General features: G+C 66.0%; 2 protein-coding genes across 6 annotated transcripts in view; both read right to left on the bottom strand.

The window, feature by feature from the left end:
- Nucleotides 1-9,138, bottom strand: LOC142025307 (HHIP-like protein 1). Its single transcript, XM_075017931.1, is given in 10 exon segments — nucleotides 1-893; nucleotides 1,139-1,221; nucleotides 1,333-1,392; nucleotides 3,276-3,297; nucleotides 3,442-3,587; nucleotides 4,157-4,283; nucleotides 4,668-4,996; nucleotides 6,348-6,481; nucleotides 7,190-7,840; nucleotides 8,875-9,138. Coding segments are annotated over 10 exon segments (2,580 nt in total). The 3' UTR covers nucleotides 1-129.
- Nucleotides 9,139-9,382: 244 nt separating this feature from the next.
- Nucleotides 9,383-26,637, bottom strand: part of LTBP4 (latent transforming growth factor beta binding protein 4) — a 39,005-nt gene continuing 21,750 nt past the window's right edge. For all 5 annotated transcript variants that reach the window (XM_075017728.1, XM_075017729.1, XM_075017731.1 and 2 more), the window contains 12 exons: nucleotides 25,987-26,109; nucleotides 25,561-25,689; nucleotides 25,307-25,432; nucleotides 24,215-24,358; nucleotides 23,527-23,730; nucleotides 21,940-22,008; nucleotides 21,303-21,431; nucleotides 13,967-14,116; nucleotides 12,547-12,699; nucleotides 11,435-11,881; nucleotides 11,122-11,262; nucleotides 9,383-10,233 (listed from right to left, as the gene is read on the bottom strand). In XM_075017728.1, the coding sequence (XP_074873829.1) occupies nucleotides 10,079-10,233; nucleotides 11,122-11,262; nucleotides 11,435-11,881; nucleotides 12,547-12,699; nucleotides 13,967-14,116; nucleotides 21,303-21,431; nucleotides 21,940-22,008; nucleotides 23,527-23,730; nucleotides 24,215-24,358; nucleotides 25,307-25,432; nucleotides 25,561-25,689; nucleotides 25,987-26,109 (1,970 nt within the window). In that variant the 3' untranslated portion in view covers nucleotides 9,383-10,078. The remainder of the gene's footprint in view (nucleotides 10,234-11,121; nucleotides 11,263-11,434; nucleotides 11,882-12,546; nucleotides 12,700-13,966; nucleotides 14,117-21,302; nucleotides 21,432-21,939; nucleotides 22,009-23,526; nucleotides 23,731-24,214; nucleotides 24,359-25,306; nucleotides 25,433-25,560; nucleotides 25,690-25,986; nucleotides 26,110-26,637) is intronic.

Below are 26,637 nucleotides of genomic sequence, written 5' to 3'. Positions count from 1 at the left end.
AGCCAGCCCCAGCTCCCTGCCGCTTGCCCCCCAGCCTCTCCCCGGTGCAAGGGACACTGCCGCTGGGGCCGTGGGAGCATGGCTGTTGCTGTGGGGCCCTGCCACTCTGCTCCCCAGCCAGCGAGGCAGTTACCTGCCTGAGTCCCTGCCCGCTGGCCGTGCCCTCCGCCGCCCCGGGCCGTGCCCACACACCACCCCCACGTCCTCGCTGTGGGTGCAGGCGTGCTGGCATTCCAGGAGGGTGCGTTCCGAGCCCTCGCACTGCATGTCGTCCAGCAGGATGGGCAGGGCGGCCCCTGGCCCAAACGCCGCCCGCCGGGCCACCCGCAGCACCTTCTGGTAGCCCAGCTGCTGGCACATGACGGCTGCCGCTTGCCCGTCAAAGAGGTCGTCGCAGACTGTGCCCCACTGGCGCCCTACAAGGATCTCCAGCCGACCCTGGCCGCGGGCTGCGCCCCCATGCACCAGCTGCACTGTGCCAGGGGGCAGATGCCTCCGCAGCCCTGTCTGGGGTTGGGGCCCAGCCTCCGGCGTGAGAGGCTGAGCAGTGGCAGAGGCTAACGAAGTGGTGTGGGCTGGCTGGGGGGTAGAGGCGAGTGAGGTGCTGGGGGGTGGCCCCCTGCTGAGGGACAGGTGGGGATTGGGGGCAGGTGAGGTGCTGGAGGGTAGGTAGACATGGCTACAGTTGGCCTCCAGGCACTCCAGCCACTGCTGGTACCAGTTGGGGGTGGGGAAGGCCTGCAGAACCTGTGTGCCCAGGCTAGTGGGGGGCTTGGCAGCTGTAGCAGGGCTGGCCCCAGGGGAGGGTGGGGAGGTGGGCCCCATGGGGGGATGAGGTGGGCCCCATGCCTCAGGGCTGGTTGTGGCAGGTGGGGGGGCTGGTATGATGAGTCCTGGAAAAGAAAGGGGAGGGTGTCTGGTTTGGAACACAGCTCCGCCCTGCCCCGTATCTGCCTTCTGTAGAGGGCCCTGGTGCAGCATGGGAGGCCCCCAGAGCTGGGGGAGAACCCAGGAGTCCTGGCTCCCAGCCCCTGGCTCCCCCTCTCCTCCCACAGCCAGGAGAGAACCAGGTTCAGCAGCCCCCACCCCCATCCCAACCTGCTGCCAGCGCCCCCCAGCTGGGTGCGCCCGCGCTCACTCTGTGTTGGGCGGAAGTGGATCAGCTTGCCTTGCACAGGGACAGAGACCGGGCTGATGTCGCACTGGCCCGGGGGCTCCCGCCTGCAGGGAGACGCTTGTTACTGGGGCACGAGGGCTGGTGCCCAGCTGTGGCCCCTGGAGCCAGCCATGCCATGGCAGAGGAAGTTCTGGGCAGGGCCCCCTGAAAGGTACCTGGATGGGTCCACGAGCTGGTAGATGATCACGGCTGGCGCTGCTACACTGGGGATGGATGTGAACATAACATAAGAACATAAGAATGGCCATACTGGGTCAGACCAAAGGTCCATCAAGCCCAGCATCCCATCTGCCGACGGTGGCCAATGCCAGGTGCCCCAGAGAAGGAGAACAGAAGACAAGTGATTTATCTCCTGCCATCCATCTCCTGCCCTTGTTATGAAGGCTAGGGCACCATACTTTATCCCTGGCTAATAGCCATTTATGGACCTGACCTGCAAAAATTTATCAAGCTCTTTTTTAAACCCTAATAGAGTCCTGGCCTTCACAGCCTCCTCGGGCAAGGAGTTCCACAGGTTGACTGTGCGCTGTGTGAAGAAAAATTTCCTTTTATTAGTTTTGAACCTACTACCCATCAATTTCATTTGGTGTCCCCTAGTTCTTGTATTATGGGAAAAGGTAAATAATTTTTCTATATTCACTTTCTCCACACCATTCATGATTTTATATACCTCTATCATATCGCCCCTCAATCGCCTTTTTTCCAAACTGAAAAGTCCCAGTCTCTCTAGCCTCTCCCCATATGGGACCCTTTCCAAGCCCCTAATCATCTTAGTCACCCTTTTCTGAACCTTTTCTAATGCCAATATATCTTTTTTGAGGTGAGGAGACCACATCTGCACGCAGTACTCGAGATGTGGGCGTACCATAGTTTTATATAGGGGAAGTATGATATCTTTTGTCTTATTATCGATCCCTTTTTTAATAATTCCTAACATCCTATTTGCCTTACTAACTGCCGCTGCACACTGCGTGGATGTCTTCAGAGAACTATCCACTATAACTCCAAGATCCCTTTCCTGATCTGTCGTAGCTAAATTTGACCCCATCATGTAGTACGTGTAATTTGGGTTATTTTTTCCAACATGCATTACCTTACACTTACCCACATTAAATTTCATTTGCCATTTTGCTGCCCAATCACTCAGTTTGCTGAGATCTTTTTGTAGTTCTTCACAATCCCTTTTGCTTTTGACTGTCCTGAACAACTTGGTGTCATCTGCAAACTTTGCCACCTCACTGCTTACCTCATTTTCTAGATCATTGATGAACAAGTTGAACAGGATCGGTCCCAGGACTGAGCCCTGGGGAACACCACTAGTTACCCCCCTCCATTGTGAAAATTTACCATTTATTCCAACCCTTTGTTTTCTGTCTTTTAACCAATTCCTGATCCATGAAAGGACCTTTCCTCCTATCCCATGACCACCTAATTTACATAAAAGCCTTTGGTGTGGGACCGTGTCAAAGGCTTTCTGGAAATCTAGGTATATTATGTCCACTGGGTGCCCCTTGTCTGCATGTTTATTAACCCCTTCAAAGAATTCTAATAGATTAGACAGACACGACTTCCCTCTGCAGAAACCATGCTGACTTTTGCCCAACAATTCGTGCTCTTCTATGTGCCTTGCAATTTTACTCTTTACTAGTGTTTCTACTAATTTACCTGGTACTGATGTTAAACTTATCGGTCTATAATTGCCAGGATCTCCTCTAGAGCCTTTTTTAAATATTGGTGTTATATTGGCCGTCTTCCAGTCATTTGGTACCAAAGTGGATTTAAAGGATAGGTTACAAACCACTGTTAATAACTCCGCAATTTCACATTTGAGTTCTTTCAGAACCCTTGGGTGAATGCCGTCTGGTCCTGGAGACTTGTTACTATTCAGCTTATCAATTAATTCCAAAACCTCCTCTAATGTCACTTCAATCTGAGTGAGTTCCTCAGATTTGTCGCCTAAAAAGGCTGGCTCAGATTTAGGAACCTCTGTAACATCTTCAGCCGTGAAGACTGAAGCAAAGAAATCATTTAATCGCTCCGCAATGGCACTGTCTTCCTTGATCGCTCCTTTTATTTATTATTTATTTTATTTATTTATGTGGCGAGGAAGTAGAGCTCACCTGTGCGGACAGCAGGGCTAGTGCCAGGCATCATGCAAGGGAAACTGAGGGATGAGGGGGAGCTGGCCCAGGACGCAGGACGTGGCAGTAATGGGCTAGAGCCCAGGAGGCCTAGCCCCAGCCCTGCTGCCCAGCACCACTTACCAGCCTCGTCCTCGGCGAAGGAGATGATGTGGGGCACATGGTGGTTGAGGAGGCCAGGAAAGGCGCATGTCTGCCCCTGCCCCATGCACAGCTCCTGGTAGTGCCAGCGCCCAGAGCCGGCCTCCTCCTGCAGTGACATCAGGCGCCTGGCGGGAGACAGGCCAGGCTAACCCTGCCCACAGGCGCCATGGTGATGGGGACCAGTCATCAACGCCCCCCCCACGGGCGCCATGGTGATGGGGACCGGTCATCAACCCCCCCCCCCCACATGCCATGGTGATGGGGACAGGTCATCAACCCCCCACATGCCATGGTGATGGGGACCAGTAAGAAACCCTCCCCCCAGGGGGGCTTATGGTGACAGGGACTGGTCACCAACCCCCCCCGCCATGGGCATCATGGTGCTGGGGTGAGATAACCAGCCCTTAATCGGTGCCTGGAGATGGGGGCACTGCTCCCTCCTCTCCCGTGGGTGCCATGGAAGCCCCTGTTCTGTGCCCCCCCCTCAGCACTGGGGCTCATCCCCTGGCCTGCAGGCCCCCCCCGTCCCAGGCAGAGGCTGCCCCAGGGCCGGGCGTGAGCTGTGCCCCATGCACAAAGGCTGCCCTCGCCCACCTGCCAGGGCCCTGGGGCACACTGGTTAGGGGGCTGCCCAGCCTGCACCCAGCAGTGGCAGGAGGCTGTTCTCCCTGTGCCTGGCTGGTGCCCAACCTACCCACTCATGAAGTCCCCGAAGATGTAGAGGCCTTGCAGGTTGGGGTTCCGGCAGCCCTGGTACACGTAGCCCCCTGTTACCGAGCGCCCCAGCTGGTGCGAGTAGGCAAAGATGGGGGGGACGTCGTCTGCAAGGCACAGGGCAGGTGGGAGTCAGCTCAGGCACGGGGCTGGGTAGCACCCCCCCCATGGCCCATTCACTGCAGCCTGCCTCTCTGAGGCCACAGGGGGCTGTGGGGCAGGGCTGGGAGAGGAGGCCTTTGTACCGCGGGACTAACACGCAAGTTCAGGAGCCCACCCCACTGCACCTGGCATGGCTGCAGCCAGGCAGGCCTCGTGCCCCACCCGTGCCTGGCCAGCTGGGCCCCTGCCTTGGCGCACATGGGGGCTAGTGCCCTCTACCTCACCCCCAGCCTGCCAGGCCCTGCCCTGCCTTGTGCTGGGGCTGTGGGAGCCGGTGCTGCCAAGAGGGGCCAGGCTCCTGGCCTGGTGGCGCTGTGTGCTGACCGTACCAAGTGAGGTGTTGGCACACAGGATCGGGTCATAGCAGGCGAATCCTTCCTTCGCCCGCCAGCCGTAGTTGGCGCCCGGCAGGATGACGTTCACCTCCTCGTACTGGCTCTGGCCCACGTCCCCGCAGAACAGGCGCCCACGCCCAGCACCGCTCACTGGGTCACCCCTGTCCATGGAGCAGTGCCACATGTTCCTCACGCTGTAGGCGTAGCCTTCGGGCCAGGCCCCCGGCTCCCCCACAAAGGGGTTGTCGGGCGGGATGCGGTAGGGGGGCCCCGCGGCATCTGGCTGCACCTGCAGCCGCAGCACCTTGCCCAGCAGCGACGACCTGGAAGGCAGGCAGGGGAGGTGGGTACGGCAGGGGCAGGGGCAGGGGTAGGGCTGGGGGGGGGATGTAGGTGGTGGGGGGCGTGCGGTACGGACGCTGCAGGGGCAGGGCTGGGGAGGGTAGATGGGGGGGCGCAGTACGGATGCTGCAGGGGCAGGGCTGGGGGGGGGGCGCAGTACGGATGCTGCAGGTGCAGGGCTGGGGAGGGTAGATGTGGGGGGCGCAGTACGGACGCTGCAGGTGCAGGGCTGGGGGTGTAGGTGGGGAGGTGCGGTACGGACGCTGCAGGGGCAGGACTGGGGGGTTGGGGGGTGTGCGGTACGGACGCTGCAGGGGGAGGGCAGGGGGGGGTGTGGGGGGGTGTGGTATGAACGCTGCAGGTGCAGGGCTGGGGGGGGTGTGTGGGGGAGGTGCGGTACGGACACTGCAGGGGTAGGGCTGGGGGGGGTGTAGGTGGGGGGGTTGCCGTATGGATGCTGTAGGGGCAGGTCTGGGGGGGTGTTGGGGGGATGCGGTACGGACGCTGCAGGGGGAGGGCTGGGGGGGTGTAGGTGGGGGGATGCGATACGGACACTGCAGGGGGGGCTGGGGGGGTGTTGGGGGTGCAGTACGGATGCTGCAGGGGGAGGGCTGGGGGGTGTGTGGGGGGGTGTGGTATGAATGCTGCAGGTGCAGGGCTGGGGGGTGTGTGGGGGGGGGTGCGGTATGGACACTGCAGGGGCAGGGCTGGGGGGGTGCGGTACGGACACTGCAGGGGCAGGGCTGGGGGGGGTGTAGGTGGGGGGGGTTGCCGTATGGACGCTGTAGGGGCAGGTCTGGGGGGGTGTTGGGGGGATGCGGTACGGACGCTGCAGGGGGAGGGCTGGGGGGTGTAGGTGGGGGGATGCGATACGGACACTGCAGGGGGGGCTGGGGGGTGTTGGGGGTGCGGTACGGACGCTGCAGGGGCAGGGCTGGGGGGTGTAGGTTGTGGGGGGGACGGGCGGGGACCCCGCTGCTCAGTACCAGCCAAGCTGCATTTGGCCACCAGATGGCAGCCGGGAGCCGAGTGCTTCTTGAGCTCCCCACCCCCACGCCCCCATTTCCTGCAAGGGGGCTCCCCTGCCCTGTGCACGCCCCCTGTGCACGCCCCCGGGCTCTCCCCCACAGCCCTGCCCCCACACCCCATGCACCCCCTCTGGGCTCCCCCCCACCCCTTTCAGCCTCCCGAACTCCCCCCCCACACCCTCCCAGCCCATGCACCCCCTCTGAGGTCCCCCTGCCCCTTGCAGCACCCCCCCCCCGACTCCCCCGCCCCACGTACCCCCACGCTGCCCTGGGACTCCCGTGCTGCCCCCACCTCCGGCCTCACTTGTTCTGGGCGGTGCCGAAGGGGTCCCCCGCTCGTCCCCCATCCCCCGTGAAGACGTAGAGCAGCCGATCGGCCCCGAAGAGCAGCTGCCCCCCGTTGTGGTTGGAGGCGGGCTCGAGCACCTCCGGGAGGAGCTGGGTGAGGGGGCAGGAAAGGCCCCTGCTCTGGGGGGCAGGAGCAGGGGGGAGGACCAGCATGGCTGGGGGCAGCTCAGTGTTGCAGGGTACAAAGGTACCTCAGGGGGGCAGTGGGCACCCGGATACCTGGGTTCTCTCCGTGGCTCTGAGGGACGTGGGCTCAGGCGAGGGCACCCGGATACCTGGGTTCTCTCCGTGGCTCTGAGGGACGTGGGCTCAGGCGAGGGCGCCCGGATGCCTGGGTTCTCTCCGTGGCTCTGAGGGACGTGGGCTCAGGCGAGGGCGCCCGGATACCTGGGTTCTCTCCATGGCTCTGAGGGACGTGGGCTCAGGCGAGGGCGCCCGGATGCCTGGGTTCTCTCCATGGCTCTGAGGGACGTGGGCTCAGGCGAGGGCGCCCGGATGCCTGGGTTCTCTCCGTGGCTCTGAGGGACGTGGGCTCAGGCGAGGGCGCCCGGATGCCTGGGTTCTCGCTGTGGCTCTGAGGGGCGCGGGCTCAGGCGAGGGCGCCCGGATGCCTGGGTTCTCTCCGTGGCTCTGAGGGACGTGGGCTCAGGCGAGGGCGCCCGGATGCCTGGGTTCTCTCCGTGGCGCTGAGGGACGTGGGCTCAGGCGAGGGCGCCCGGATGCCTGGGTTCTCACCGTGGCTCTGAGGGACGTGGGCTTAGACTGGGTCAGACGCCAGGCTGGGCCGGGGCAGGACGCTCACCTCTCCGAGCGGGGGTCGGCGGCGTTGGGGTCACGGGCTGAGACGCGGAACTGGGAGACGCGGATGCTCTCGTGGGGCCCGGCGCGGGCAGAGTAGTACACGTAGAAGGTGCGGGTGGTGGGGAAGCGAGGGTGGAACGCCAGGCCCAGCAGGCCCCGCTCATCGCCCGCCCAGGGCGAGGTGAGCACAGAGCCCCGCAGGTCCAGGAAGGGCCGTGCCAGCCGGGAGCCGTTGGCCAGGAAGACCCAGAGGCAGCCCCGCTGCTCAGCCACGAAGAAGCGGTGGGAGCCGTCCCCGGCATGTGCCATGGCCACAGGGTTCCTCAGCCCGTTGGCCACCTCGCGCAGGCAGAGCTGCAGGCAGCTGTGGGCACCCTCCTGCCCCCGGCCCAGCGCCCGGCCCAGCGCCGTGCTGCTCAGCACCGCCGGGAAGCAGTAGGTGGGGTCACCCAGCTCCAGGGCACCACAGAAGAGGGCACAGTCGCCCTCCAGCGCCAGGCTGGCAGGGTCCTCGGTGAGCAGGCTCAGCACGGAGCGGCACTGCCACCAGAAGGCTGCGCAGTACTCGGGGCACAGGCCGGGCAGCGCCCGCCTTGGTGAGCTCCCGGCCTCGGCATCATACAGGTGGGCGGCCTAGGGTGAGCACTCCTGCGGGGCAGGGGAGGGCAGTTAGCTGGAACCCAGGAGTCCGGGCGCCCAGCCCCCCCCCCCCGCTCTACCCACCAGCCCCCACTGCCCTCCCAGAGCCAGGAGAGAACCCAGGAGTCCTGGCTCCCAGCCCTGCCCCCACTCTAACCACCAGTCCCCACTGCCCTCCCAGAGCCAGGAGAGAACCCAGGAGTCCAGGTGCCCAGCTCCCACCCGATTTGCAGAGCTCTTACCACGCCTGAGGGCAGTGGGGGGCAGTGTCGGGGCTCCTGGGTTCTGTTCATGATGGCGCTGGTGAGCTCAGACCTCGGGGGCGGGGTGTGGTGCAAGCCCCCCTCCCCCCCCCCCCACGAGCAGCCACTCTGCAGGTCACCACAGCTCAAGCCAGACAGGATGTGGCAGGGCGGGCGCTGTCTGGCGCCACCCAGAGGGATGCCAGGGCCCAGCTGGCTGCGGCCCCACCAAGCAGCAGGGGCTGGGGGCCCCGGCTGGCTCCCTTGTGGGCATGGGGGCAGGGGCAGCAGCCTGGATCTCATGTGCCCCAACCAGGCACATGCAGGGAACTGGCGCGCCCCAGGCTGGAAGTGTGGGTGCAGCTCAGGCTGGGGACCCGGCCCAGTCACTGCTGGCTGCCTGGCCTGTGCCCCCTCGCACGCCCATCCTGGCCTGTGCCCCCTCGCACGCCCAGCCTGCCCTGTGCCCCCTCGCACACCCATCCTGGCCTGTGCCCCCTCGCACGCCCAGCCTGCCCCCGCCTCTAGCCTGGCTCATACCCCGCCTGCCCCCCTACCCTGCATCCAGCCTGGCCTGTGGCCCCCATCCTGCATCCCACTCCCCCCATCTACCCTGGCTCATAACCAGCCTGTCCCCCGTGTGCCCCACTCCCACCCCGGGCCCATGCTCTGATCCCGCACCCAGCCTGGCCCTGCCCCCGCATCTGCCCCCCCCCCAGCCTGTGCCCCACACTCACCCTGGCCTGTGCCCTGCCCCCGTCCCCAGCCCGGGTCCGCCCGTGCCTGCCCCGACCCACTCACCTGGCACAGCAGGTCGCGCAGGAAGTGCCCACAGCTGCGCACGCCGGCTGGGTCGAGGAAGCTGCTCAGCACCTGGAAGCGGGCGCCCAGCTGGGCGTCCCGTTGGCCATCGCAGCAGCCGAAGGCGGAGTACTGGGGGCAGAAGGCCAGGGGCTGGGAGGGCTGGAAGGGGGGCTTGTAGTCCAGGCACTGCGGGTGGGCAAGCAGCCGGCAGTCCTGGCCAAGCAGCAGCAGGGCCCCCAGCAGGGTGAGCCCTGGCCCCATGGCACAGGGAGGTCGGTGCTGAGCTGGGACAAGGGCCAGGCTGGGCCCCACGGCACTCCCCTGTGATGGGCCAGCCTGGTGGCAGGTTAACCCCGCGCACCCTGGCCTGCTGCGCAGTGGGGCTGCTGGGCCAGGGCCCAGGGGCTGGAGGCGCTGGGTTCCCGGGAGCTAGAGGGGCCTGGGGGCAGGCGCCCCGGGCTGTGGCGACCCCCCCCGTCCCCCCAACACTGCACAGAGGCCACAGTTGTTTTCTAGAAAACCTTTATTTCTGTAACACAGGGGAGGGGATGGGGACGGGGACGGGGACGGGGACGGGCCCTCCAGTGACCCCCCCAGGGCCAAGGGGGCCGAAGCAGTGCCTGGCCCCAGCGGGGTGGGGGGCACCCCAGAGCCACAGGTCGTTAACACTTCGCTTCCCACCAGCTGCAGGCAGGGCCCCACCCCCACCAGTGGACTCTGTGCTGCGCCCCCCATCCAGGGCAGGGTCTCCAGCGGGTGGGGGGTTCCCATGGATGGAGCCCGCCCCAGCTTAGCTGCCTCCCAAGGAACTCCTGTGCCCCCCTCTGTTCTTGGGGCACCCCACCCATACTGCAGGAGCCCCCCGCCTCTCAGGCCACCTCCAGCCTCAGGGGCCTGGGCGGGTCCAGGCAAGGGGGACAGAGACACCCCACATGGCCTGCAGGGAGGGAGAGCGCCCCCTATCCCACCAGAAAGCGCAGCAGGTAACAGCCTCCTACTGCTGCTGGCAGGAGAGGCGCTCCCTGAGCACGGGGGCAGCCGGGGATTGGCTCGCCAGGGGGCATTGCTTGTCAGCCCCATAGAGCAGCCCCTCATCCCCCCGCTGGGCTGAGGGGCTCAAGCCCCTATTCCTGGGGCACAGCTCGAAGGCCACCCAATGAACACCTCCCTGCCCAGCCGCTGCAGGGCCGTGGGGCAGCCCTCAGGCCCGGGGCTGGGCGGGAACGCAGGAATGTGGGGGGCGGCTGAGGATGAAGCCACGGGGGCAGAGGCAGCGGTAGGTGCCAGCCACGTTGAGGCAGCGCCCAGGGAGGCAGAGAGAGGGGGAGCCTTCGGCCTCAGCACACTCATCGATGTCTGTGGGGGGAGGAGAGGGGCGTGAGCAGCTGGGGGGCATCTGGGAGGGGTGTGGGGGCTGGGTTGGGCCGGGCTGGGCCAGGGAATCAGGTCCATGTGAGCTCAGCCAGGCAGGTCATGGGGCAGTGGGGAGCCGTAGGGTAGCGGGGGGGCCATGGGACAGGATGGGGGTGGCTCACCCAGGCTGGCTGTGGGGCAGGACATGGCAGAGCCATGGGGCAGGGTTGGGGGGGGGGATCACCCAGGCTGGCCTTGGGGCAGTGGGGGGGCCATGGGGCAGGGTGGGGTGGGGGAACTCACCCAGGCTGGCTGTGGGGCAGGATGGGGGAGAACCACGGGGCAGGATGGGGGGGCTCACGCAGGCTGGCAGTGGGGGGCCATGGGGAGGGGTGGTGGGCTCACCCAGGCTGGCTGTGGGGCAGTGGGGGGGGCTCACCCAGGATGGCTGTGGGGCAGTGGGGGGCTGTAGGGCGGGGGCGGGGCAGGGGACTCACCCAGGCTGGCTGCGGGGCGGTGGCGGGCCATGGGGGGGGCTCACCCAGGCTGGCTGTGGGGCAGTGGGGGGCTGTGGGGTGGGGCAGGGGAGGGGGTCACCCAGGCTGGCTATGGGGCAGTGGGGGGGGCTCAGCCAGGCTGGCTGTGGGGCAGTGGGGGGGCCGTGAGGCGGGGGCAGGGTGGGGCGGGGGGCTCACCCAGGCTGGCTGCAGGGCAGTGGGGGGCCATGGGGGGTGGGGCTCAGCCAGGTTGGCTGCAGGGCAGTGGGGTGGTGGGGGGCTCAGCCAGGCTGGCTGCGGGGCAGTGGGTGGGGGGGGAGCTCAGCCAGGCTGGCTGCGGGGCAGTTGGGGGTGCTGTGGGGCAGGGCGGGGCGGGGCCGTGGGGGGGGCTCACCCAGGCAGGTCAGGTGGGCAGTGTCGAGCCGGAAGCCGGGGTCGCAGTGACAGGTGAAGCCCTGCGGCACGCGGACGCAGCGCCCGTTTGCACACCCGTGCAGCACCCCACACTCCTCCGCCGGCAGCCCCTCCAGCCGGCCTGGGGGCACACGGGCATCAGCACCAGCCCCACACCTCGGCCCCGCCCCCCGGGCGGCACTGGTGCTGCCTGTCTTTGTACCAGCCCCCGCCCCCCAGCCAGGCCCCTCCCCCCAGCCCCCCACCCAGCATCGGCCCCTCCCCCCAGCCCCCCACCCGGCGCCGGCCCTCACCTGTGGGGGTCTGGCTGGCTTGGCCCTGCTGGTTGGCAGGGTGTGCGGGGAGGTGCCAGCCTGGGCCTGGGCCTGGCTCAGCCTCCGCCTCTGGGGGGCTGCGGGGCCGGTAGGAGCGGGGCGGCTGGGGGGGCTGGTAGGGGGCGGGCAGCTCCTCAGCGCGGACGCCCACGTAGGTCAAGTCCTCGAAGTCGCCAGCCTCGTAGTGGGCGGAGCTGTAGAAGGAGTCGCGGCGCCCAGCGGGGCCCCCCAGCGCATAGGGGTCGTAGTCGGGGCGCAGGCCGGGCGGGGGGCCCTGGGCCGCAGAGCCCACAAAGAGCTCTGGCCCGTAGGGCAGCCCCAGGCCAGGCACAAACTCAGGGCTGTACTCGTAGGGCAGCCCCAGGCCGGGCCGGGCCGGGCCATAGCTGGGGGGTCGCAGCACGTTGCACAGCGCCTCAAAGTCATCTGGGGGGAGAGAGCTTCACTGGCACACATGGGACCCCGACCCCCCTGCGGGGTCCCTGCCGAGCCCAGGAACCCCGACCCCCCTGCAGGGCCCCCGCCGAGCCCAGGGACCCCGAACCCCCTGCAGGGCTCCTGCCGAGCCCAGGGACTCCGGACTCCCATGCAGGGCCCCCACGGATTTGACCCCCCACCCCTGCAGGGCCCCCACCGAGCCCAGGAACCCCGACCTCCCCGCAGGGTCCCCACTGCACCCAGGCATCCTCATCCCCCTGCAGGGACCCCCGCTGTACCCCAGAGACCCCGACCCTCACAGTGCAGCACCTCCAGCTGCACCACAGGAAGCCCAGGCCCTGCTCTCAGAGCTCCTGGCTGTCCGCCAGGGATCCTGCCCCCCTGCATCAGCAGGGCCACTGGCTGTCCTCCTAGGGTCCCCCATTCCCCCACTACAGGGACCCCAGCTGCCTCCCCAGGGACCCCCAACCATTGCGGGGCCCCCAGCCACATGCACCCGCCACCAGGACCCCCTGGCATCCACCAGCACCGCCTCCCAGCTCAGTGGCCCGGCCCAAGAGCCCCCCAGTGTCCCTGGGCACCCAGTGGCTCTTCCCACTTCGGCAGCCCCTGTGGGACCCTCGCAGGGGCAGCTCCAGTCCAGGGCCCCTCACCTGAGTCTCGGGCCGGGCAGAGCGCGCAGTCCATCCCCCAGGCCTCCCCGTACAGGCAGCAGCACTCGGTGTAGGTGACCTGCCGGTCCAGGCGTGGGCGGCTGCAGACCAGGTCCAGCCCCACCTCCTGCCAGCACACAGCCTGGCTCTCCTCTGCGGGGGAGACCACGTGCCTGTGAGCTGGGTGTGCCGCGTGCTGTGCCATGAGCGCACACGTGGGTGTGACAGAGCCTGCGTGTGAGCCCCGTGGTGCTGTGCCATGAGTGTGCGGTGAGTGCACACGGCTACAAAAGAGCCTGTGGAGGAGCCTGGCTGAGTGTGACCCCAGCAGTGCCATGACGTGAATTTGTGCACATGAGCATGGCTGAGTGTGAGCCTGACAGTGCTGTGGCATGAGTGTGAGCACGTGGGTGTGACAGGGAATGTGCGCATGACCGTGGCTGAGCGTGAGCCCCATGGCGCTGTGCAATGGGTGTGAGAGAGCACGTGGCTGTGTGAGCCTGACAGTGCCGTGCCGTGAGTGCGCACAAGTGGGTGTAACGGCCTGTGGGTGTGTGGCTGAGCGCACGAGCCTGAGTGCCGTGCCATGAGTGTGCTCACGGGTGTGACAGAGCGTGTGCATGTGAGCGTGGGCGAGTGTGAGCTCCCAGTGCCGAGCCATGAGCATTTCTCTGGGGGACAGCCAAGGGGATCCCCGCAGCTGGGCCAGCCAGGGGTGCTCGCAGCTGGGCACTAATATCCTTCACCTCCTCAGGTCGCATGCAAGTCCGACAGCCCTGGAGGAGCCCTGGCCGCGTGCCTCAGTTTCCCTGGGCACGCTCGGGTCAGCCCCTGTCTGAGGCGGAGGGCTGGAATTTGACTTTTCGACCTCTGCAGGGCCCGAGTGTCGGGGAGTCTCTGAGTCCCGCTGAGGCCAGGTCCATTCATGGTGAGCGTTCCCGGCTCTGAGTGCGCCCCTGGCTGCGTGGGGCAGGGCTGAGCTCCCGCCTTGCGCCCATCTGGGGGCCGCTGCTCCCCACCCCCCACCGCGGGCGGCTGGCACCCGATGACGGACGCCCATCGCAGGGGACTCCTTCCGCCCAGGAAGCAGGACAAGGCAGGGGCCTGGCTGAGACCAGGCAGCCAGGAGTGGGGCAGTCTGGCCTGGCTGCAGAGGGAGGAAGGGGCCAGGGCCCGGCTCAGGGACCCCTGTGGGCCCCTCTCCCCCAGCTGGATTGTACTGACGCCTCTGGTCCCTGTGCTGACAAGTCTGTTCTATGCTGGGTCCCTGTCGCCCCGGAACCCCCTGTTCTCCTGCCCAGGGAGAGTCCGTCTGCCTGCGGGGGGCAGGGCTGGGGGCCCCCACCTGGGAGTGTCCCAGGGCAGTGCCAGAGCCCAGCGTGGGTGGGAAGAGGCCGGGCGCAGCCGGCAGTGCACTCACCCAGGGCCAGGCTGTCGTTGGCTACGCAGCGGCGCTGGGACCCGTCCAGCACCAAAGGGGGGGCGCAGACACAGTAGAAGGAGCCGATGGTGTTCACACAGTCCCCTCCCACGCAGGGTTCTGCCTCCTCGTCACGGCACTCGTCGTTATCTGGGACCCACACGGCACTGTGTGGGCAGCTCCCCACACCGGGTGGGGGTCCCTAGGGCCACGCCCCCCAGACCTGTAGGGGCAGGAGCTGGGGCGGGGGGTCCCTGGGAGGGGGGATGGGGGCGGGGGCTGGGGAGTGGTCCATGGGAGGCGGGATCAGGGGGTCCCCAGGAGCTGGGATGCAGGATGGGGGTCCCCAGGAAGTGGGATTGCGGGGGTGTGATGGAGTGGGGGGAGTGAGACAGGCTGAGCAGCTCCCAGCGGCTGGGGATGACTCCGGAGGGGCTGTAACTGCAGCTGGCAGGTGACCCCTCTGTCCTGAGCACAGAGCAGGGAGGAGCCCAGTTGGGTTTAAACTGGAGGCGGCAGAGAGCTGGAAGGCAGCCAGCCTGACGAGGGAGGAAGCTACACCCCAGAGGGGCCCCCCTCGGGCTCCTCTCCCCAGGACGGGTTGGAGTGACTGTCTCTGCCGGCTGCACTGACACCTCTGTGCTGAGCTGGGCCTCTGTCACCTGATAAACTTCCTGTTCTACCTGCTGAGTGAGAGTCCCTCCTGCCTGCGGCCGGGGTGTAGAGCTTGGGGACCCTTGAACCCCATCACAGGAGGTCCCTAGGATATGGACCAGGGGCTTCATGAGAGGCAGGACAGGGGTGCTGGGGTGTGGGTCCCTGGGAGGTGGGATGGTGGGAGGCAGGAGCTGGGCAGGGGGATCCCCAGGAGATGGGATGGGGGCCCCTGGGATAGAGGCAGGGAGTCGGTGGGGGGTGGGGGGTACTTGGGATAGGGGCAGGGGGGTTGGTGGGGGGCGGGATGGGGGGTCCCTGGGATAGGGGCAGGGGGGTGGGTGGGGGGTGTGATGGAGTGGGGGGAGTGCAAATGCGAGACTCAGGCTGGATGTCCGAGGCAAGCAGCACAGCTCCCAGTGGCTAAGGATGACCCTGGGGCTACAACTGGCAGGTAACACCTCTGCCTGAACAAAGAGCAGGGAGGAGCTGAGCTGTTTTTTTTTTTGAATCGGGGGACGGCAGTTAGAGGCGAGGGGAAGAGGAGCTGGAAGGCAGCCAGCCTGAGGAGGGGGAAAGCTACACCCCAGAGGGGCACCCCTCAGGGTCTTCCCCCCAGGACGGGTTGGAAGGACTGTCTCTGGCTGCTGTACTGACGCTTCTGTGAGAAACTGGGCATCTGTTGCCTAATAAACCTCCTGTTGGACCTGCTGAGTGAGTCACTCCTGCCAGCGGACGGGGTGCAGTGCAGGGGGACCCCTGAACTCCATCACACTTCTCTCCCCCCTTCCAGACCGAACTGAGCGGGGTCACTTAGCCAGTGACCTGAGGAAGTTCAGGGCCCTCCCTGCGTGACAGGGCATCGGCTATGGTGTTGTTGTTCCCCTTCACATGGACCACCTCCGTGTCGTAGTCCTGCAGGAGCAGACTCCACCGCAGGAGCTTGGCGTTGGCCCCTTTCATGTGATGCAGCCAGGTCAGGGGTGAGTGATCGGTGTACACGGTGAAACGCCGTCCAAACAGGTACGGCTGCGGCTTCCCCAGTGCCCACCCCATGGCCAGACATTCCTTCTCTATGGCTGCAGAGTTCTGCTCCCGGGGCAGCAGCTTCTTGCTCAGGTACACGATGGGGTGTGTCTCCCCCTTGTCATTCACCTGCATTAGCACCACCCCCAGCCCCACGTCTGAGGCATCGGTGAACACCAGGAAGGGCTTGTTGAAGTCTGGATTTGCCAGCACTGGGGCCCTGACCAGAGCCTCCTTCAGCGCGCAGAGGGCCTCTGGGCACTGCTCAGTCCAGACCACCTTGTCAGGCTTTTCCTTCTTACACAGCTCCGTGAGGGGGGCTGCGATGGAGCTAACGTGGGGCACAAACCTCCGGTAGTACCCCGCCATCCCAATGAAGGCCTGGACCTGTTTCTTAGTCTGCGGTGTGGGCCAATCTCTGTGTGATGGAGTTGGGGGGGTGCATGTGTGAGTCAGGCTGGATGTCTGAGGCAAGCAGCAGCTCCCAGTGGCTAAGGATGACCCTGGGGCTACAACTGGCAGATAACACCTCTGCCTGAACAAAGAGCAGGGAGGAGCTGAGCTGGGTTTTGAATCGGGGGCGGCAGTTAGAGGCGAGGAGAAGGGAGAGCTGGAAGGCAGCCAGCCTGAGGAGGGGGAAAGCTACACCCCAGAGGGGCACCCCTCGGGGTCTTCCCCCCAGGACAGGTTGGAAGGACTGTCTCTGGCTGCTGTACTGTTGCTTCTGTGAGAAACTGGACATCTGTTGCCTAAAAAACCTGCTGTTGTACCTGCTGAGTGAGAGTCACTCCTGACAGCGGACGGGGTGCAGTGCAGGGGGACCCCTGAACCCCATCACACTCTGACAGCCTCCACTTTAGCTGGCTCTCGTGTTAAGCAGCCGCTGCCCACCTTGTGGCCCAGCTAGGTCACCTCAGCCATCCCCACCTTGCACTTCCCTGCCTTGATAGTCAGACCGGCCTTCTGGAGTCGGTCTAGCAGCCGCTTGACTTGGGACACATGGTCCTCCCACGTCTGGCTGAAGATGCAAATGTCGTCCATGTAAGCCAGGGCAAAGCTCTCCATCCCCTTCAGTAGCTGGTCCACCAGACGCTGGAAGGTAGCGGGTGCCCCCTTGAGGCCGCAGGGCAGGACCAGGAACTCGTAGAGCCCCACAGGGGTGATGAAAGCCGACTTGAGCCGGGCATCTTCGTCTAATGGCACTTGCCAGTACCCCTTGGTGAGGTCTATGGTGGTGAGGTAACGGGCTCCCCCAGCTTGTCTAAAAGGTCATCAGGCCTGGGCATGGGGTAGGCGTCCGATACGGTGATGGCGTTAAGCGTGCGAGAGTCCACACAAAACCGAACAGACCCATCTTTTTTAGGGACTAACATCATGAGAGAGGCCCAGGGGCTGGAGAAGGGTTGGATCACCCCCAGAGCCAGCATGTCTTCAACCTCCCCCTCTATGTCCTGAGCCGTCCTCCCTGTGGCTCTGAATGGCACACGCTTGATAGGGGCGTGGGTGCCTGTCTCTATTCGGTGGACAGCCAGGTCAGTGCGTCCGGGTCTGTCAGAAAACAGCTGTTGGTGTGAATGCAGCACCTCCTTGATCTCCGTCTGCTGGGCAGGGGTCAGCTGGTCTGAGAGGGGAATAGACTCCAGCAAGGAGCCGGCTCCAGTCCCTGTGAACAAATCCACCAAGGGATCATCCCCCTGCCCCTCCCAGCGTCTGCACACGGCCAGCACCAAGTTCTCTCTGTCCCAGCAAGGTTTCATCATATTCACATGATAGACCCGGTGGCTGTGGGCCCGGTTCGACAGCTGCACCACATAATTCACGTCATTCAGCTGTTTGACGACCTTGAAGGGGCCCATCCCAGGCCGCTTGCAGCTTGTTCCGCCGCACAGGTACAAGGACCATCACTTGGTCCCCGGTGGCGTAGGCTCGGGCCCGGGCGTTACGGTCATACCAGACCTTTTGCTTGCTTTCTTTGGGCCATGGAGAGGTTCTCCCTGGCCAGGTCCATGAGCTCGGTGAGTTTTTCCCGGAAGGTCAGTACATACTGTACCACTGACTCCCCTTCAGGAGAAGCCGTCCCCTCCCACTCTTCTCTGAGCAAGTCCAAGGGTCCCCGTACCCTCCTTCCGTACAGCAGCTCAAATGGGGAGAACCCCGTGGATTCCTGGGGCACCTCCCTGTATGCAAACAGCAGGTGGGGTAAGTACTTGTCCCAGTCATGGGGGTATTTATTCATGAAGGTTCTCAGCATCTGCTTTAGAGTCCCATTGAACCTCTCCACCAGCCCATTGGTCTGCAGGTGGTAGGCTGTGGCCCAGGTGTGTGGGACCCCACACTTGTCCCACAAGCTTTGCAGCAGGGCCGACATGAAGTTGGACCCCTGATCTGTGAGGACCTCCTTGGGGAACCCCACTCTGCTGAAAATGGACAGCAGTGCATCCGCCACGGTGTCAGCGTCGACAGAGGTCAAGGCCACAGCTTCTGGGTATCGCGTGGCAAAATCTACCACCACCAAAATATATTTCTTCCCCAAACACGTTGCCTTGCTGAAGGGTCCCACTATGTCCATAGCCACTTTCTGGAAAGGCTCCTCTATGATGGGCAGTGGCCTCAATGCAGCTTTCCCCTTGTCTCGGGTCTTCCCCACCCTCTGGCAGGGATCGCAGGACAGACAATATTGACGGACCGCTGCAAAGATCCCAGGCCAAAAAAAGTTCTGTAACAACCTTTCCCTGGTGCGGTGGATCCCCTGGTGTCCTCCAAGCGGGACATCATGGGCTAGGTACAGCAACCTGCGCCAGTACTTTTGGGGAACCACCAGTTGCCTCTGGACCTTCCAAGGCTCCGCTTTGCGTTTGGGAGCCCATTCCCGGTACAGGAATCCCTTTTCCCACAGGAATCTCTCCCTGCAGGCCTCCCCCAGCTGCGGAGCTGGGCTGAGACGGGCCAGTTCCCTCAGCTTCTGCAAGGAGGGGTCTCTCTGCTGCTCTGCCTGGAACTCTTCGGCTGGAGCAGGGGCGGACGCTACTTCCCCATCCCTGCCTGGTTCCAGCACCCCGGCCTGTGAGATCTGGTTTTTGGGGGCCCCCTTTCTCTCAGGGTTGGCCCCTGTGGCTCCTGTGGCTTTGGCTGGGCCTGTACCCTGGAATCTGGGGAACGCACCCCTCGTTTTCTTTGGCTACGGGTCAGGACCAGGGCACGAGGGCGTTCACCTGGCCAGTTCTCCAGGTCAGCCCCCATCAGTACATCTGCCGGCAAATGGCTGTGCACACCCACCTCTTTGGGGCCTTCCTTCTTCCCCCATTTCAGGTGCACCCTCGCCTGTTATCGTCAGGTGGGAGTTGGGTATCATGCGGCCCGGTGCCACCACCCCGGGTCAGGCCAGCGTCACGTCAGCGCCTGTGTCCCAGAACCCTGTGACCTTTTTCCCGTCTACCTTGAGGTGTTTGAGACACTCGCTCCGCAGAGGCAGTGCCGCCCCCACTCTGTAAACTGACCTCTGAACATTTGGTCCCCCTGAGGAGCTGGTCTGTCAGGTGGACTCGGCCCAATCCGAGTGCCCACTGTCAGCACCACCCGCCTTGGCCGCCAGCCCCTCTGGCTTCTGGGACTCCACCCAGTTGACTCCATGACCCCCCAGCCTGCTCAACCTGTCTGGGAGCTTGGGGCACTGGGCTGCTCTATGTCCCTTTCGCCCACAGCGAGAACAGCCTGGGTCTTGTTGTGTCCCTTGGGCCGGCTGCTCCATCCAGGCTCTGCTTGGCTGTCTGGGGGGTGGGTGGCTGGCCCCTCTTTCCTGGACTTGCCCAAGAGGTGGTCCCCTCTGTCGTACGGTCAGGAACTGGTCTCTCTAAGATTCTTGGTCTCTCCGGGACTCCCTCTCCCTCCAGGACCCCCTCTCTTTGTGGGGCTCACTTTCAAACCTGGCCCAGCTGTTTGTGAAGTCATCTGCCAGTTTCCCTGCATTGTGTGAATCCCCAGGCCTCCGGTCCATGAGCCACACCCTCAGGTCAGGTGAGCACATCTCGTAGAATCGTTCCAGGACCGCCAGCTTGATCAGGTCCTCTACGGACTGGACTCCCATCCCGAACACCCACTTCCGGTAGTTCTGCCTCAGGCGGGAGGTCGTATCTACGTAGGGTTTCCTCTGGCCTCTTCTGCGCTTCCTGGAAATTCTTCTTGTACATCTCCGGACTCAGCCCGAACTTATGCAGCAGGGCCTGTTTGAACCGTTCATAGTCTTCAGGCTGCAGCCCCACCAGCTGGCTGAGCACCGCTGCGGCCTTCTGGCCCAGCAAGGGGGTGAGGTGCTGGAGCCACTCAGCTGGGGGAACCTCATGCAACTCACAGGCTCGCTCAAAGGCGGTAAGGAACTCGTCCATGTCCCCTGGGTCCTGACACTGGGCCAGCACACGCGTCTCCAAGTGACTGGCCACCCCGAGCTGTCTGGTCCTCTCCCCGCTTACCACAGCTGGGGCCTCTTGGCATCTCGCCTCTGCCATGGCCCACTCGTGCTCCCGCTCTCACTCTCTCTCCTCCCACTGTCTCTCTTGTAGCTGGCGCTTGTGTTCACGCTCTCTTTCCCATTCCTGGTGCTCCAGTTCCTTTAATCTCACCTTGAGCTCCAGCTGTCGCAGCTCTGTGGCGGGGGACTCTGCCTGCGATGGACCACTGCTAGCTGAGCGCGACCTGGTGGGCACCGTGTGTGTCTGATGGCGTCGAGCCCCCGCTCCTGTCGGAGAATCCGAAACACTTCCCGAGGGTGACCGGCCACTTCCTGCTGGGACACGCTCTGCCCCGCCAGATCGGTCATTCTCTTCCAGCTGGGCAATCAGCTGGGCCTTGGTCGCCTTCCCCACGGTCAGGCCCCTCTCTGCACAGCCCCGCTAGCTCTGCCTTCAGGAGTCGGGTATAATCCATCTCCCCGCTGTCTCCCGGGGTATCCACTCACCAGCAGCAGCTGCAGGAATTGCTCTGTTTCCCCTCTGGCTCTTGTGAGGCTCCTTCCTTCTCCTGCGCTCAGTCAGCTACTGCTGGGAGCTCATCTGTGGGTGCAGTGCATCCCACTTCTGACACCAGTGTGATGGGGTTCAGGGGTGCCCCTGAACTGCACCCCGTCTGCTGGCAGGAGTGACTCTCACTCAGCAGGCACAACAGCAGGTTTATTAGGCAACAGATGCCCAGTTTCTCACAGAAGCGTCAGTACAGCAGCCAGAGACAGTCCTTCCAACCCGTCTTGGGGGGAAGACCCTGAGAGGTGCCCCTCTGGGGTGTAGCTTTCCTCCTCCTCAGGCTGGCTGCCTTCCCTCTCTCTTCCCCTCGCCTCTAACTGCCGTCCCCCATTCAAAAAAAAAAACAGCTCCTCCCTCCTCTTTGTTCAGGGCAGAGGTGTTACCTGCCAGTTGTAGCCCCAGGGTCATCCTTAGCCACTGGGAACTGTTCTGCTTGCCTCTCACAGCCAGCCTGAGTCTCGCATTTGCACTGCCCCCACTCCATCACAGGGGGCGGGATGGGGGGTCCCCAGGATAGGGGCAGGGGGTCAGTGGGGGGCGGGGGCCTGGGGGTTCCCGGGATAGGGTCAGGGGGTCGGTGGGGGGCGGGATGGGGGGTCCCCAGGATAGGGGCAGGGGGTCGGTGGGGGGCGGGAGCCTCTCACCAACACACTCCAGGTGGTGCCTCTCAAAGTAGTAGCCGTTGCTGCAGTAGCAGGAGTAGCCGGGCGCCTTGTTGACGCAGAGGCCGCCCCGGCACAGTTGGCTGCCGAACAGCGCACACTCGTCCACATCTGCGAGGGGAGACACAGCATCTGACCAGAGCTGGCCTGCCTCAGTTTCCCTCCACTCAGCCTCGCGGCCCAGGGCCAGCAGAGACAGGAGGGGTGGGATAGGGCAGAGGACGCCAGGAACCCCCCACTGGCCCCCAAGTGCAGGTACAGCTGGACAGCTGCACAGAGCTCTGGGGGGGAAGCACCATGGCTGGGGCAGGAGGGCCAGTCAGAGCCCCAGAGGGCAGCCCCACAGCCGGGGCGGGAGGGCCGGTCAGAGCCCCAGGGGGCAGCCCCACGGCTGGGGCGGGAGGGCCGGTCAGAGCCCCAGGGGGCAGCCCCATGGCTGGGGTGGGAGGGCCGGTCAGAGCCCGGGGGGCAGCCCCACGGCTGGGGCGGGAGGGCCGGTCAGAGCCCCGGGGGGCAGCCCCACGGCTGGGGCGGGAGGGCCGGTCAGAGCCCGGGGGGCAGCCCCACGGCTGGGGCGGGAGGGCCGGTCAGAGCCTGGGGGGCAGCAGGCAGCACCCACCTGTGAGCGCAGCGAAGGGCCCTGTTGCCGTGTAGCCGTTGCCCCCAGGGCACAAAGCCAGGTACTCGCCTGCAGCCAGAGAGAGCCACCCTCAGAGCTGGGCCCCCAGCACCCCGGGGACCCCCTGCTGGGCCCCCCAGTGGGCTCCCGGCCCCCGGCCCCAGCCCCCCGCTGAGCAGGAGCCCGTCCATGTGCTGGGGGGCTGCAATGGGGGGCCCCAAGCGGCCTGTGGGCTGCAGTGGGTGGGGGCGGGGCAGGCCCCATTGGGGCAGTTGACACAGGGGGCTCGGCTCTGAGGGCCAGACCCAGGGCAGCCTGCAGGCAGAAGGGCTGACACACACCTGTCCCTAGCCATGTGGGGGAGGCACCGCGCAGGCTGCACATGCTCCTGGGGCGGTTGTGCCAGGCCAAGGGGTTCCCGCACCTGTACTGGGGTGGGGGCAGGGCAGGGCCAGGCCGGGGGGTTCCCGTACCTGTGCTGGGGTGGGGGCAGGGCAGGACCGGGGGGTTCCTGTATCTGTGTTGGGGTGGGGGCAGGGCCGGACTGGGGGGTTCCCGTACCTGTGCAGGGGTTGGGGCAGGGCACGGCTGAGGAGTTCCCATACCTGTGCGGGAGTGGGGGCAGGGTAGGACTGGGGGATTCCCGTACCTGTGTTGGGGTGGGGGCAGGGCTGGGCAGGACTAGGGGGTTCCCATACCTGTGTTGGGATGGGGGCAGGGCAAGACCGGGGGTTTCCCGTACCTGTGCTGGGGTGGGGGCAGGGCAGGGCAGGGCTGGGGGTTCCCGTACCTGTGTTGGGGTGGGGGCAGGGCACGGCCAGGGGGCTCCCGTACCTGTGTTGGGGTGGGGGCAGGGCCGAGCAGGGCCAGGGGGTTCCCGTACCTGTGCTGGGGTGGGGGCAGGGCAGGACCGGGGGGTTCCTGTATCTGTGTTGGGGTGGGGGCAGGGCCGGGCCGGGGGGTTCCCGTACCTGTGCTGGGGTGGGGGCAGGGCTGGACTGGGGGGTTCCCGTACCTGTGCTGGGGTGGGGGCAGGGCTGGACTGGGGGGTTCCCGTACCTGTGCTGGGGTGGGGGCAGGGCCGGGCCGGGGGGTTCCTGTACCTGTGCGGGGGTGGGGGCAGGGCCGGGCCGGGGGGTTCCCGTACCTGTGCTGGAGTGGGGGCAGGGCAGGACCGGGGGTTTCCCGTACCTGTGCTGGGGTGGGGGCAGGGCCGGGCCGGGGGGTTCCTGTATCTGTGTTGGGGTGAGGGCAGGGCCGGACTGGGGGGTTCCCATACCTGTGCGGGGGTGGGGGCAGGGCCGGGCCGGGGGGTTCCTGTACCTGTGTTGGGGTGGGGGCAGGGCCGGACCGGGGGGTTCCTGTATCTGTGTTGGGGTGAGGGCAGGGCCGGACTGGGGGGTTCCCATACCTGTGCGGGGGTGGGGGCAGGGCCGGGCCGGGGGGTTCCCGTACCTGTGCTGGGGTGGGGGCAGGGCCAGGCCGGGGGGTTCCCGTACCTGTGCTGGGGTGGGGGCAGGGCCGGGCCGGGGGGTTCCCGTACCTGTGCGGGGGTGGGGGCAGGGCCGGGCCGGGGGGTTCCCGTACCTGTGCTGGGGTGGGGGCAGGGCCGGGCAGGGCAGGCTGAGCCCCAGGCCTGGCCCAGGCTGCAGCAGCACTCCTGGTGGGTGACGTTGATGGCCAGCACCTTGTTGCAGGTCTCGTAGTAGCACTGCTGGCGGCTGGTGTCGCCCACAGGTGCTCTGGGCTCAGGCTGAAGGGTGGGCAAGGGGCCGGGGGGCAGGGGCTGGGCTGCAGGGCAGGGGCTGCACTGAGACAGGGAGGCACTGCCTGTACATGCCCCCGGCCCGCAGCCCTCGGACCCCTCCCCCACCTCCACTGCCCAGCCCCCTCCTTCCCCTCCAGCTCCTCCCCCACCCCACCCCCGCCTCCACTGCCCAGCCCCCGCTCCCTGCCCCCTCCTCCCAGCCCCTCCCCCACCCCACTGCCCAGCCCCCTCCTTCCCCTCCAGCAACTCCCCCACCCCACCCCCGCCTCCACTGCCCAGCCCCCGCTCCCTGCCCCCTCCTCCCAGCCCCTCCCCCACCCCACTGCCCAGCCCCCTCCTTCCCCTCCAGCTCCTCCCCCACCCCACCCCCGCCTCCACTGCCCAGCCCCCGCTCCCTGCCCCCTCCTCCCAGCCCCTCCCTCACCCCACTGCCCAGCCCCCACTCCCTATACCCCTCCTCCCAGCCCCCGCCTCCCCCTGCAGCCCCTCCCTCCACGCGGCACTCACGGGGGCTGGGTGGGTAGCTGCAGCGCCCCGTCATGGGGTCAAACTCCTGGGCGCTGCTGGAGCAGAGGCAGAGGAAGGAGCCTTCCACGTTCTCGCAGAGCTCGGCCCCGCACACGCCCTGCAGGGTCTCACACTCGTTCACATCTGGTGGAGGGGGGCGGCTGTGAGCCGGGAACTCATGGCCCAGCTTCCGGCCCCCCCTGCGCCCCCCAGCACCCCCTGCCCGGCCCTGCAGCCCCCGGTGCAACGTTGCTGGGGTCTGCGATGCACACGGAGCCCTGGGCCAATGCGCAGCGGCTGCTTTTGCTGCTCCTGTGCTTGTAGCGGTTCTCGTGCGGGGTCCTCGCTGGGCTCCTGGCTGGCGGGTGGAACGGCCCTTCTCGGAGATGCCCAGGCTGGTGAGCAAGTGCCCAGGGCGCCCGGGTCTCCCCTGCCCTAGCCAAGGCCAAGCCACGCTGGCTGAGTTTGGCTGGCACCTGGAAGGGACTCCAGCCCGGCTGTGCTCCCACTCAGGAGTCCCTCCACCTGGGTGAGGGGCCCTGCAGCTCCTCCCGCTCGGTCTCCATCCAGCTCAGCTCTCCAGGAGCAGCTCGGCTCTGAGCGGGGCCCAGGGACTTGCCCGCCGCCTGCCCACCCGCCCCAGCAACGGACGGACGCCAGGGGCTTTCCAGAGCGCAGCCATTCCACCCCCTGCAGCCGGCGCCGCGCTGGGACTGGGGTGTGCGAGTCGATGGCTTCAGCCACGTCGCCCCCTCCCTGTCCGTCCGTCCGTCCTACGAACAACCCTTCCTGCGTCCCCGGCGCCAGCTGGGCCCAGCGCACGGCCCCGAGGGGTTCAGCGCCCCGGGGCTGGGGAACCCGGCTGGAACTGGGGCGACTGGCTGACATGACCTCTCCTCGGGGTGGGGAGCTCTGGGGTGGCCCAGGGAAGATGGCGGGTGAGAGGGAATTGCTGGGTTACATCCGGCCGGGTGGCGGGGGACAGCCGGGTTTGGCGCCCTGCAGCGGAGGGCCCTGGCTGGGCTGCATGTGCCGTTTGAAGCGCTTTGCCCTGGCCTGGTTCTCTCGGCTGTGCCCGTGTCCCGCCCGTACCCTGGCAGTGGCGCCCGTCGCGGGTGCTCTCGTAGCCCTGGTCGCAGAGGCACTGGAAGGAGCCCGGGAGGTTGTGGCACACAGCGTGTTCCCCACACAGCGTCCTGTTCGCGCACTCGTCCACATCTGAAACGGCCAAGAGCAGGTCCCACAGCACCGTGCACCCGTGGCCCTGCTGTGGTGCTTACTGCCCACCCCCCAGCTGGCTCGCCGAGCTCAAAGCAGGAGCCCAGCAGCACACCCCCGGCTCTCACCCTTGCAGCCACTGGCTGTGGCCTGGTAGCCCGGCCTGCAGGCGGGGAGGCAGCGGTAGGAGCCAGGCTGGTTCTCGCAGCGCTGCGCCCCACACAGGGCTCGCCCGTACTCCTGGCACTCGTCCACGTCTGGGGGTGACAGGGGCAGTCAGCTGCAAGGGCAGGCTGGAGGGGCCGGCCGAGCCCCCGGGAGCCAGCCCAGCTCCTGCCCCAGTGTGGCGCGGATGAGCTGGGGGCTTTGCTGCGGGACCCTGGCGTCCGGGAGGTGCTTAGCTGCGCCCAGTGGGGGCAGGGCGGGGCGGGGCGGGGCGGGGCGGGGTGGGGGCACGCACTCCCACGTGGGGCACAGAGCTCCCTGCCCTGCCCCGCCCCACCACTGTGCTCTGCCCTGGAGGACTGGCCCAGCCCCAGCTGCCCGGCCCTCACCCTGGCAGGAGCGCTTCTCGGGGGTGGCGCGGAAGCCCACTGGACAGTAGCAGTCAAAGGAGCCATCCGTGTTGGTGCAGCGCCCGCCCTGGCAGACCCCCCCACGCTGGCACTCGTCGATGTCTGCTGGGGGAGACATGGGTCAGGGGCACCGACACCTCCCCGCACACCAGCTGTGGCATCTGCTCCCCAGATGCCTGGTCCCCTGGACACCAGGAGCCCCCCCAGGAGCCCCCGGACATTGGGGTCCCCACACAGACGGCACCAAGAGCCCTGGATGCCTGGGACCCCACATAGGAGGTGTCAAGGCTCCTGGACACCTGGGTCCCCCCCCAGGAGTCCCCGAATGCCTGAGTGCCCACACAGACACCAAGGCCCCTGGACACCTGGGTCCCCACACAGATGACACCGAGGCCTCCGGATGCCTGGGTTCCCACACAGACGGCACCGAGACCCCCGGATGCCTGGGTCCCCACACATAAGACACCAAGGCCCCTGGACGCCTGGGTCCCCACACATAAGACACCGAGGCCCCCGGATGCCTGGGTCCCCACACATAAGACACCAAGGCCCCTGGACGCCTGGGTCCCCACACATAAGACACCAAGGCCCCTGGACGCCTGGGTTCCCACACAGATGGCACCGAGACCC

The sequence above is a fragment of the Carettochelys insculpta genome, chromosome 22 (assembly GCF_033958435.1).
Source record: "Carettochelys insculpta isolate YL-2023 chromosome 22, ASM3395843v1, whole genome shotgun sequence".
Taxonomy (NCBI): Eukaryota; Metazoa; Chordata; order Testudines; family Carettochelyidae; genus Carettochelys; species Carettochelys insculpta.
This window is presented reverse-complemented; position numbering and strand designations above follow the sequence as displayed.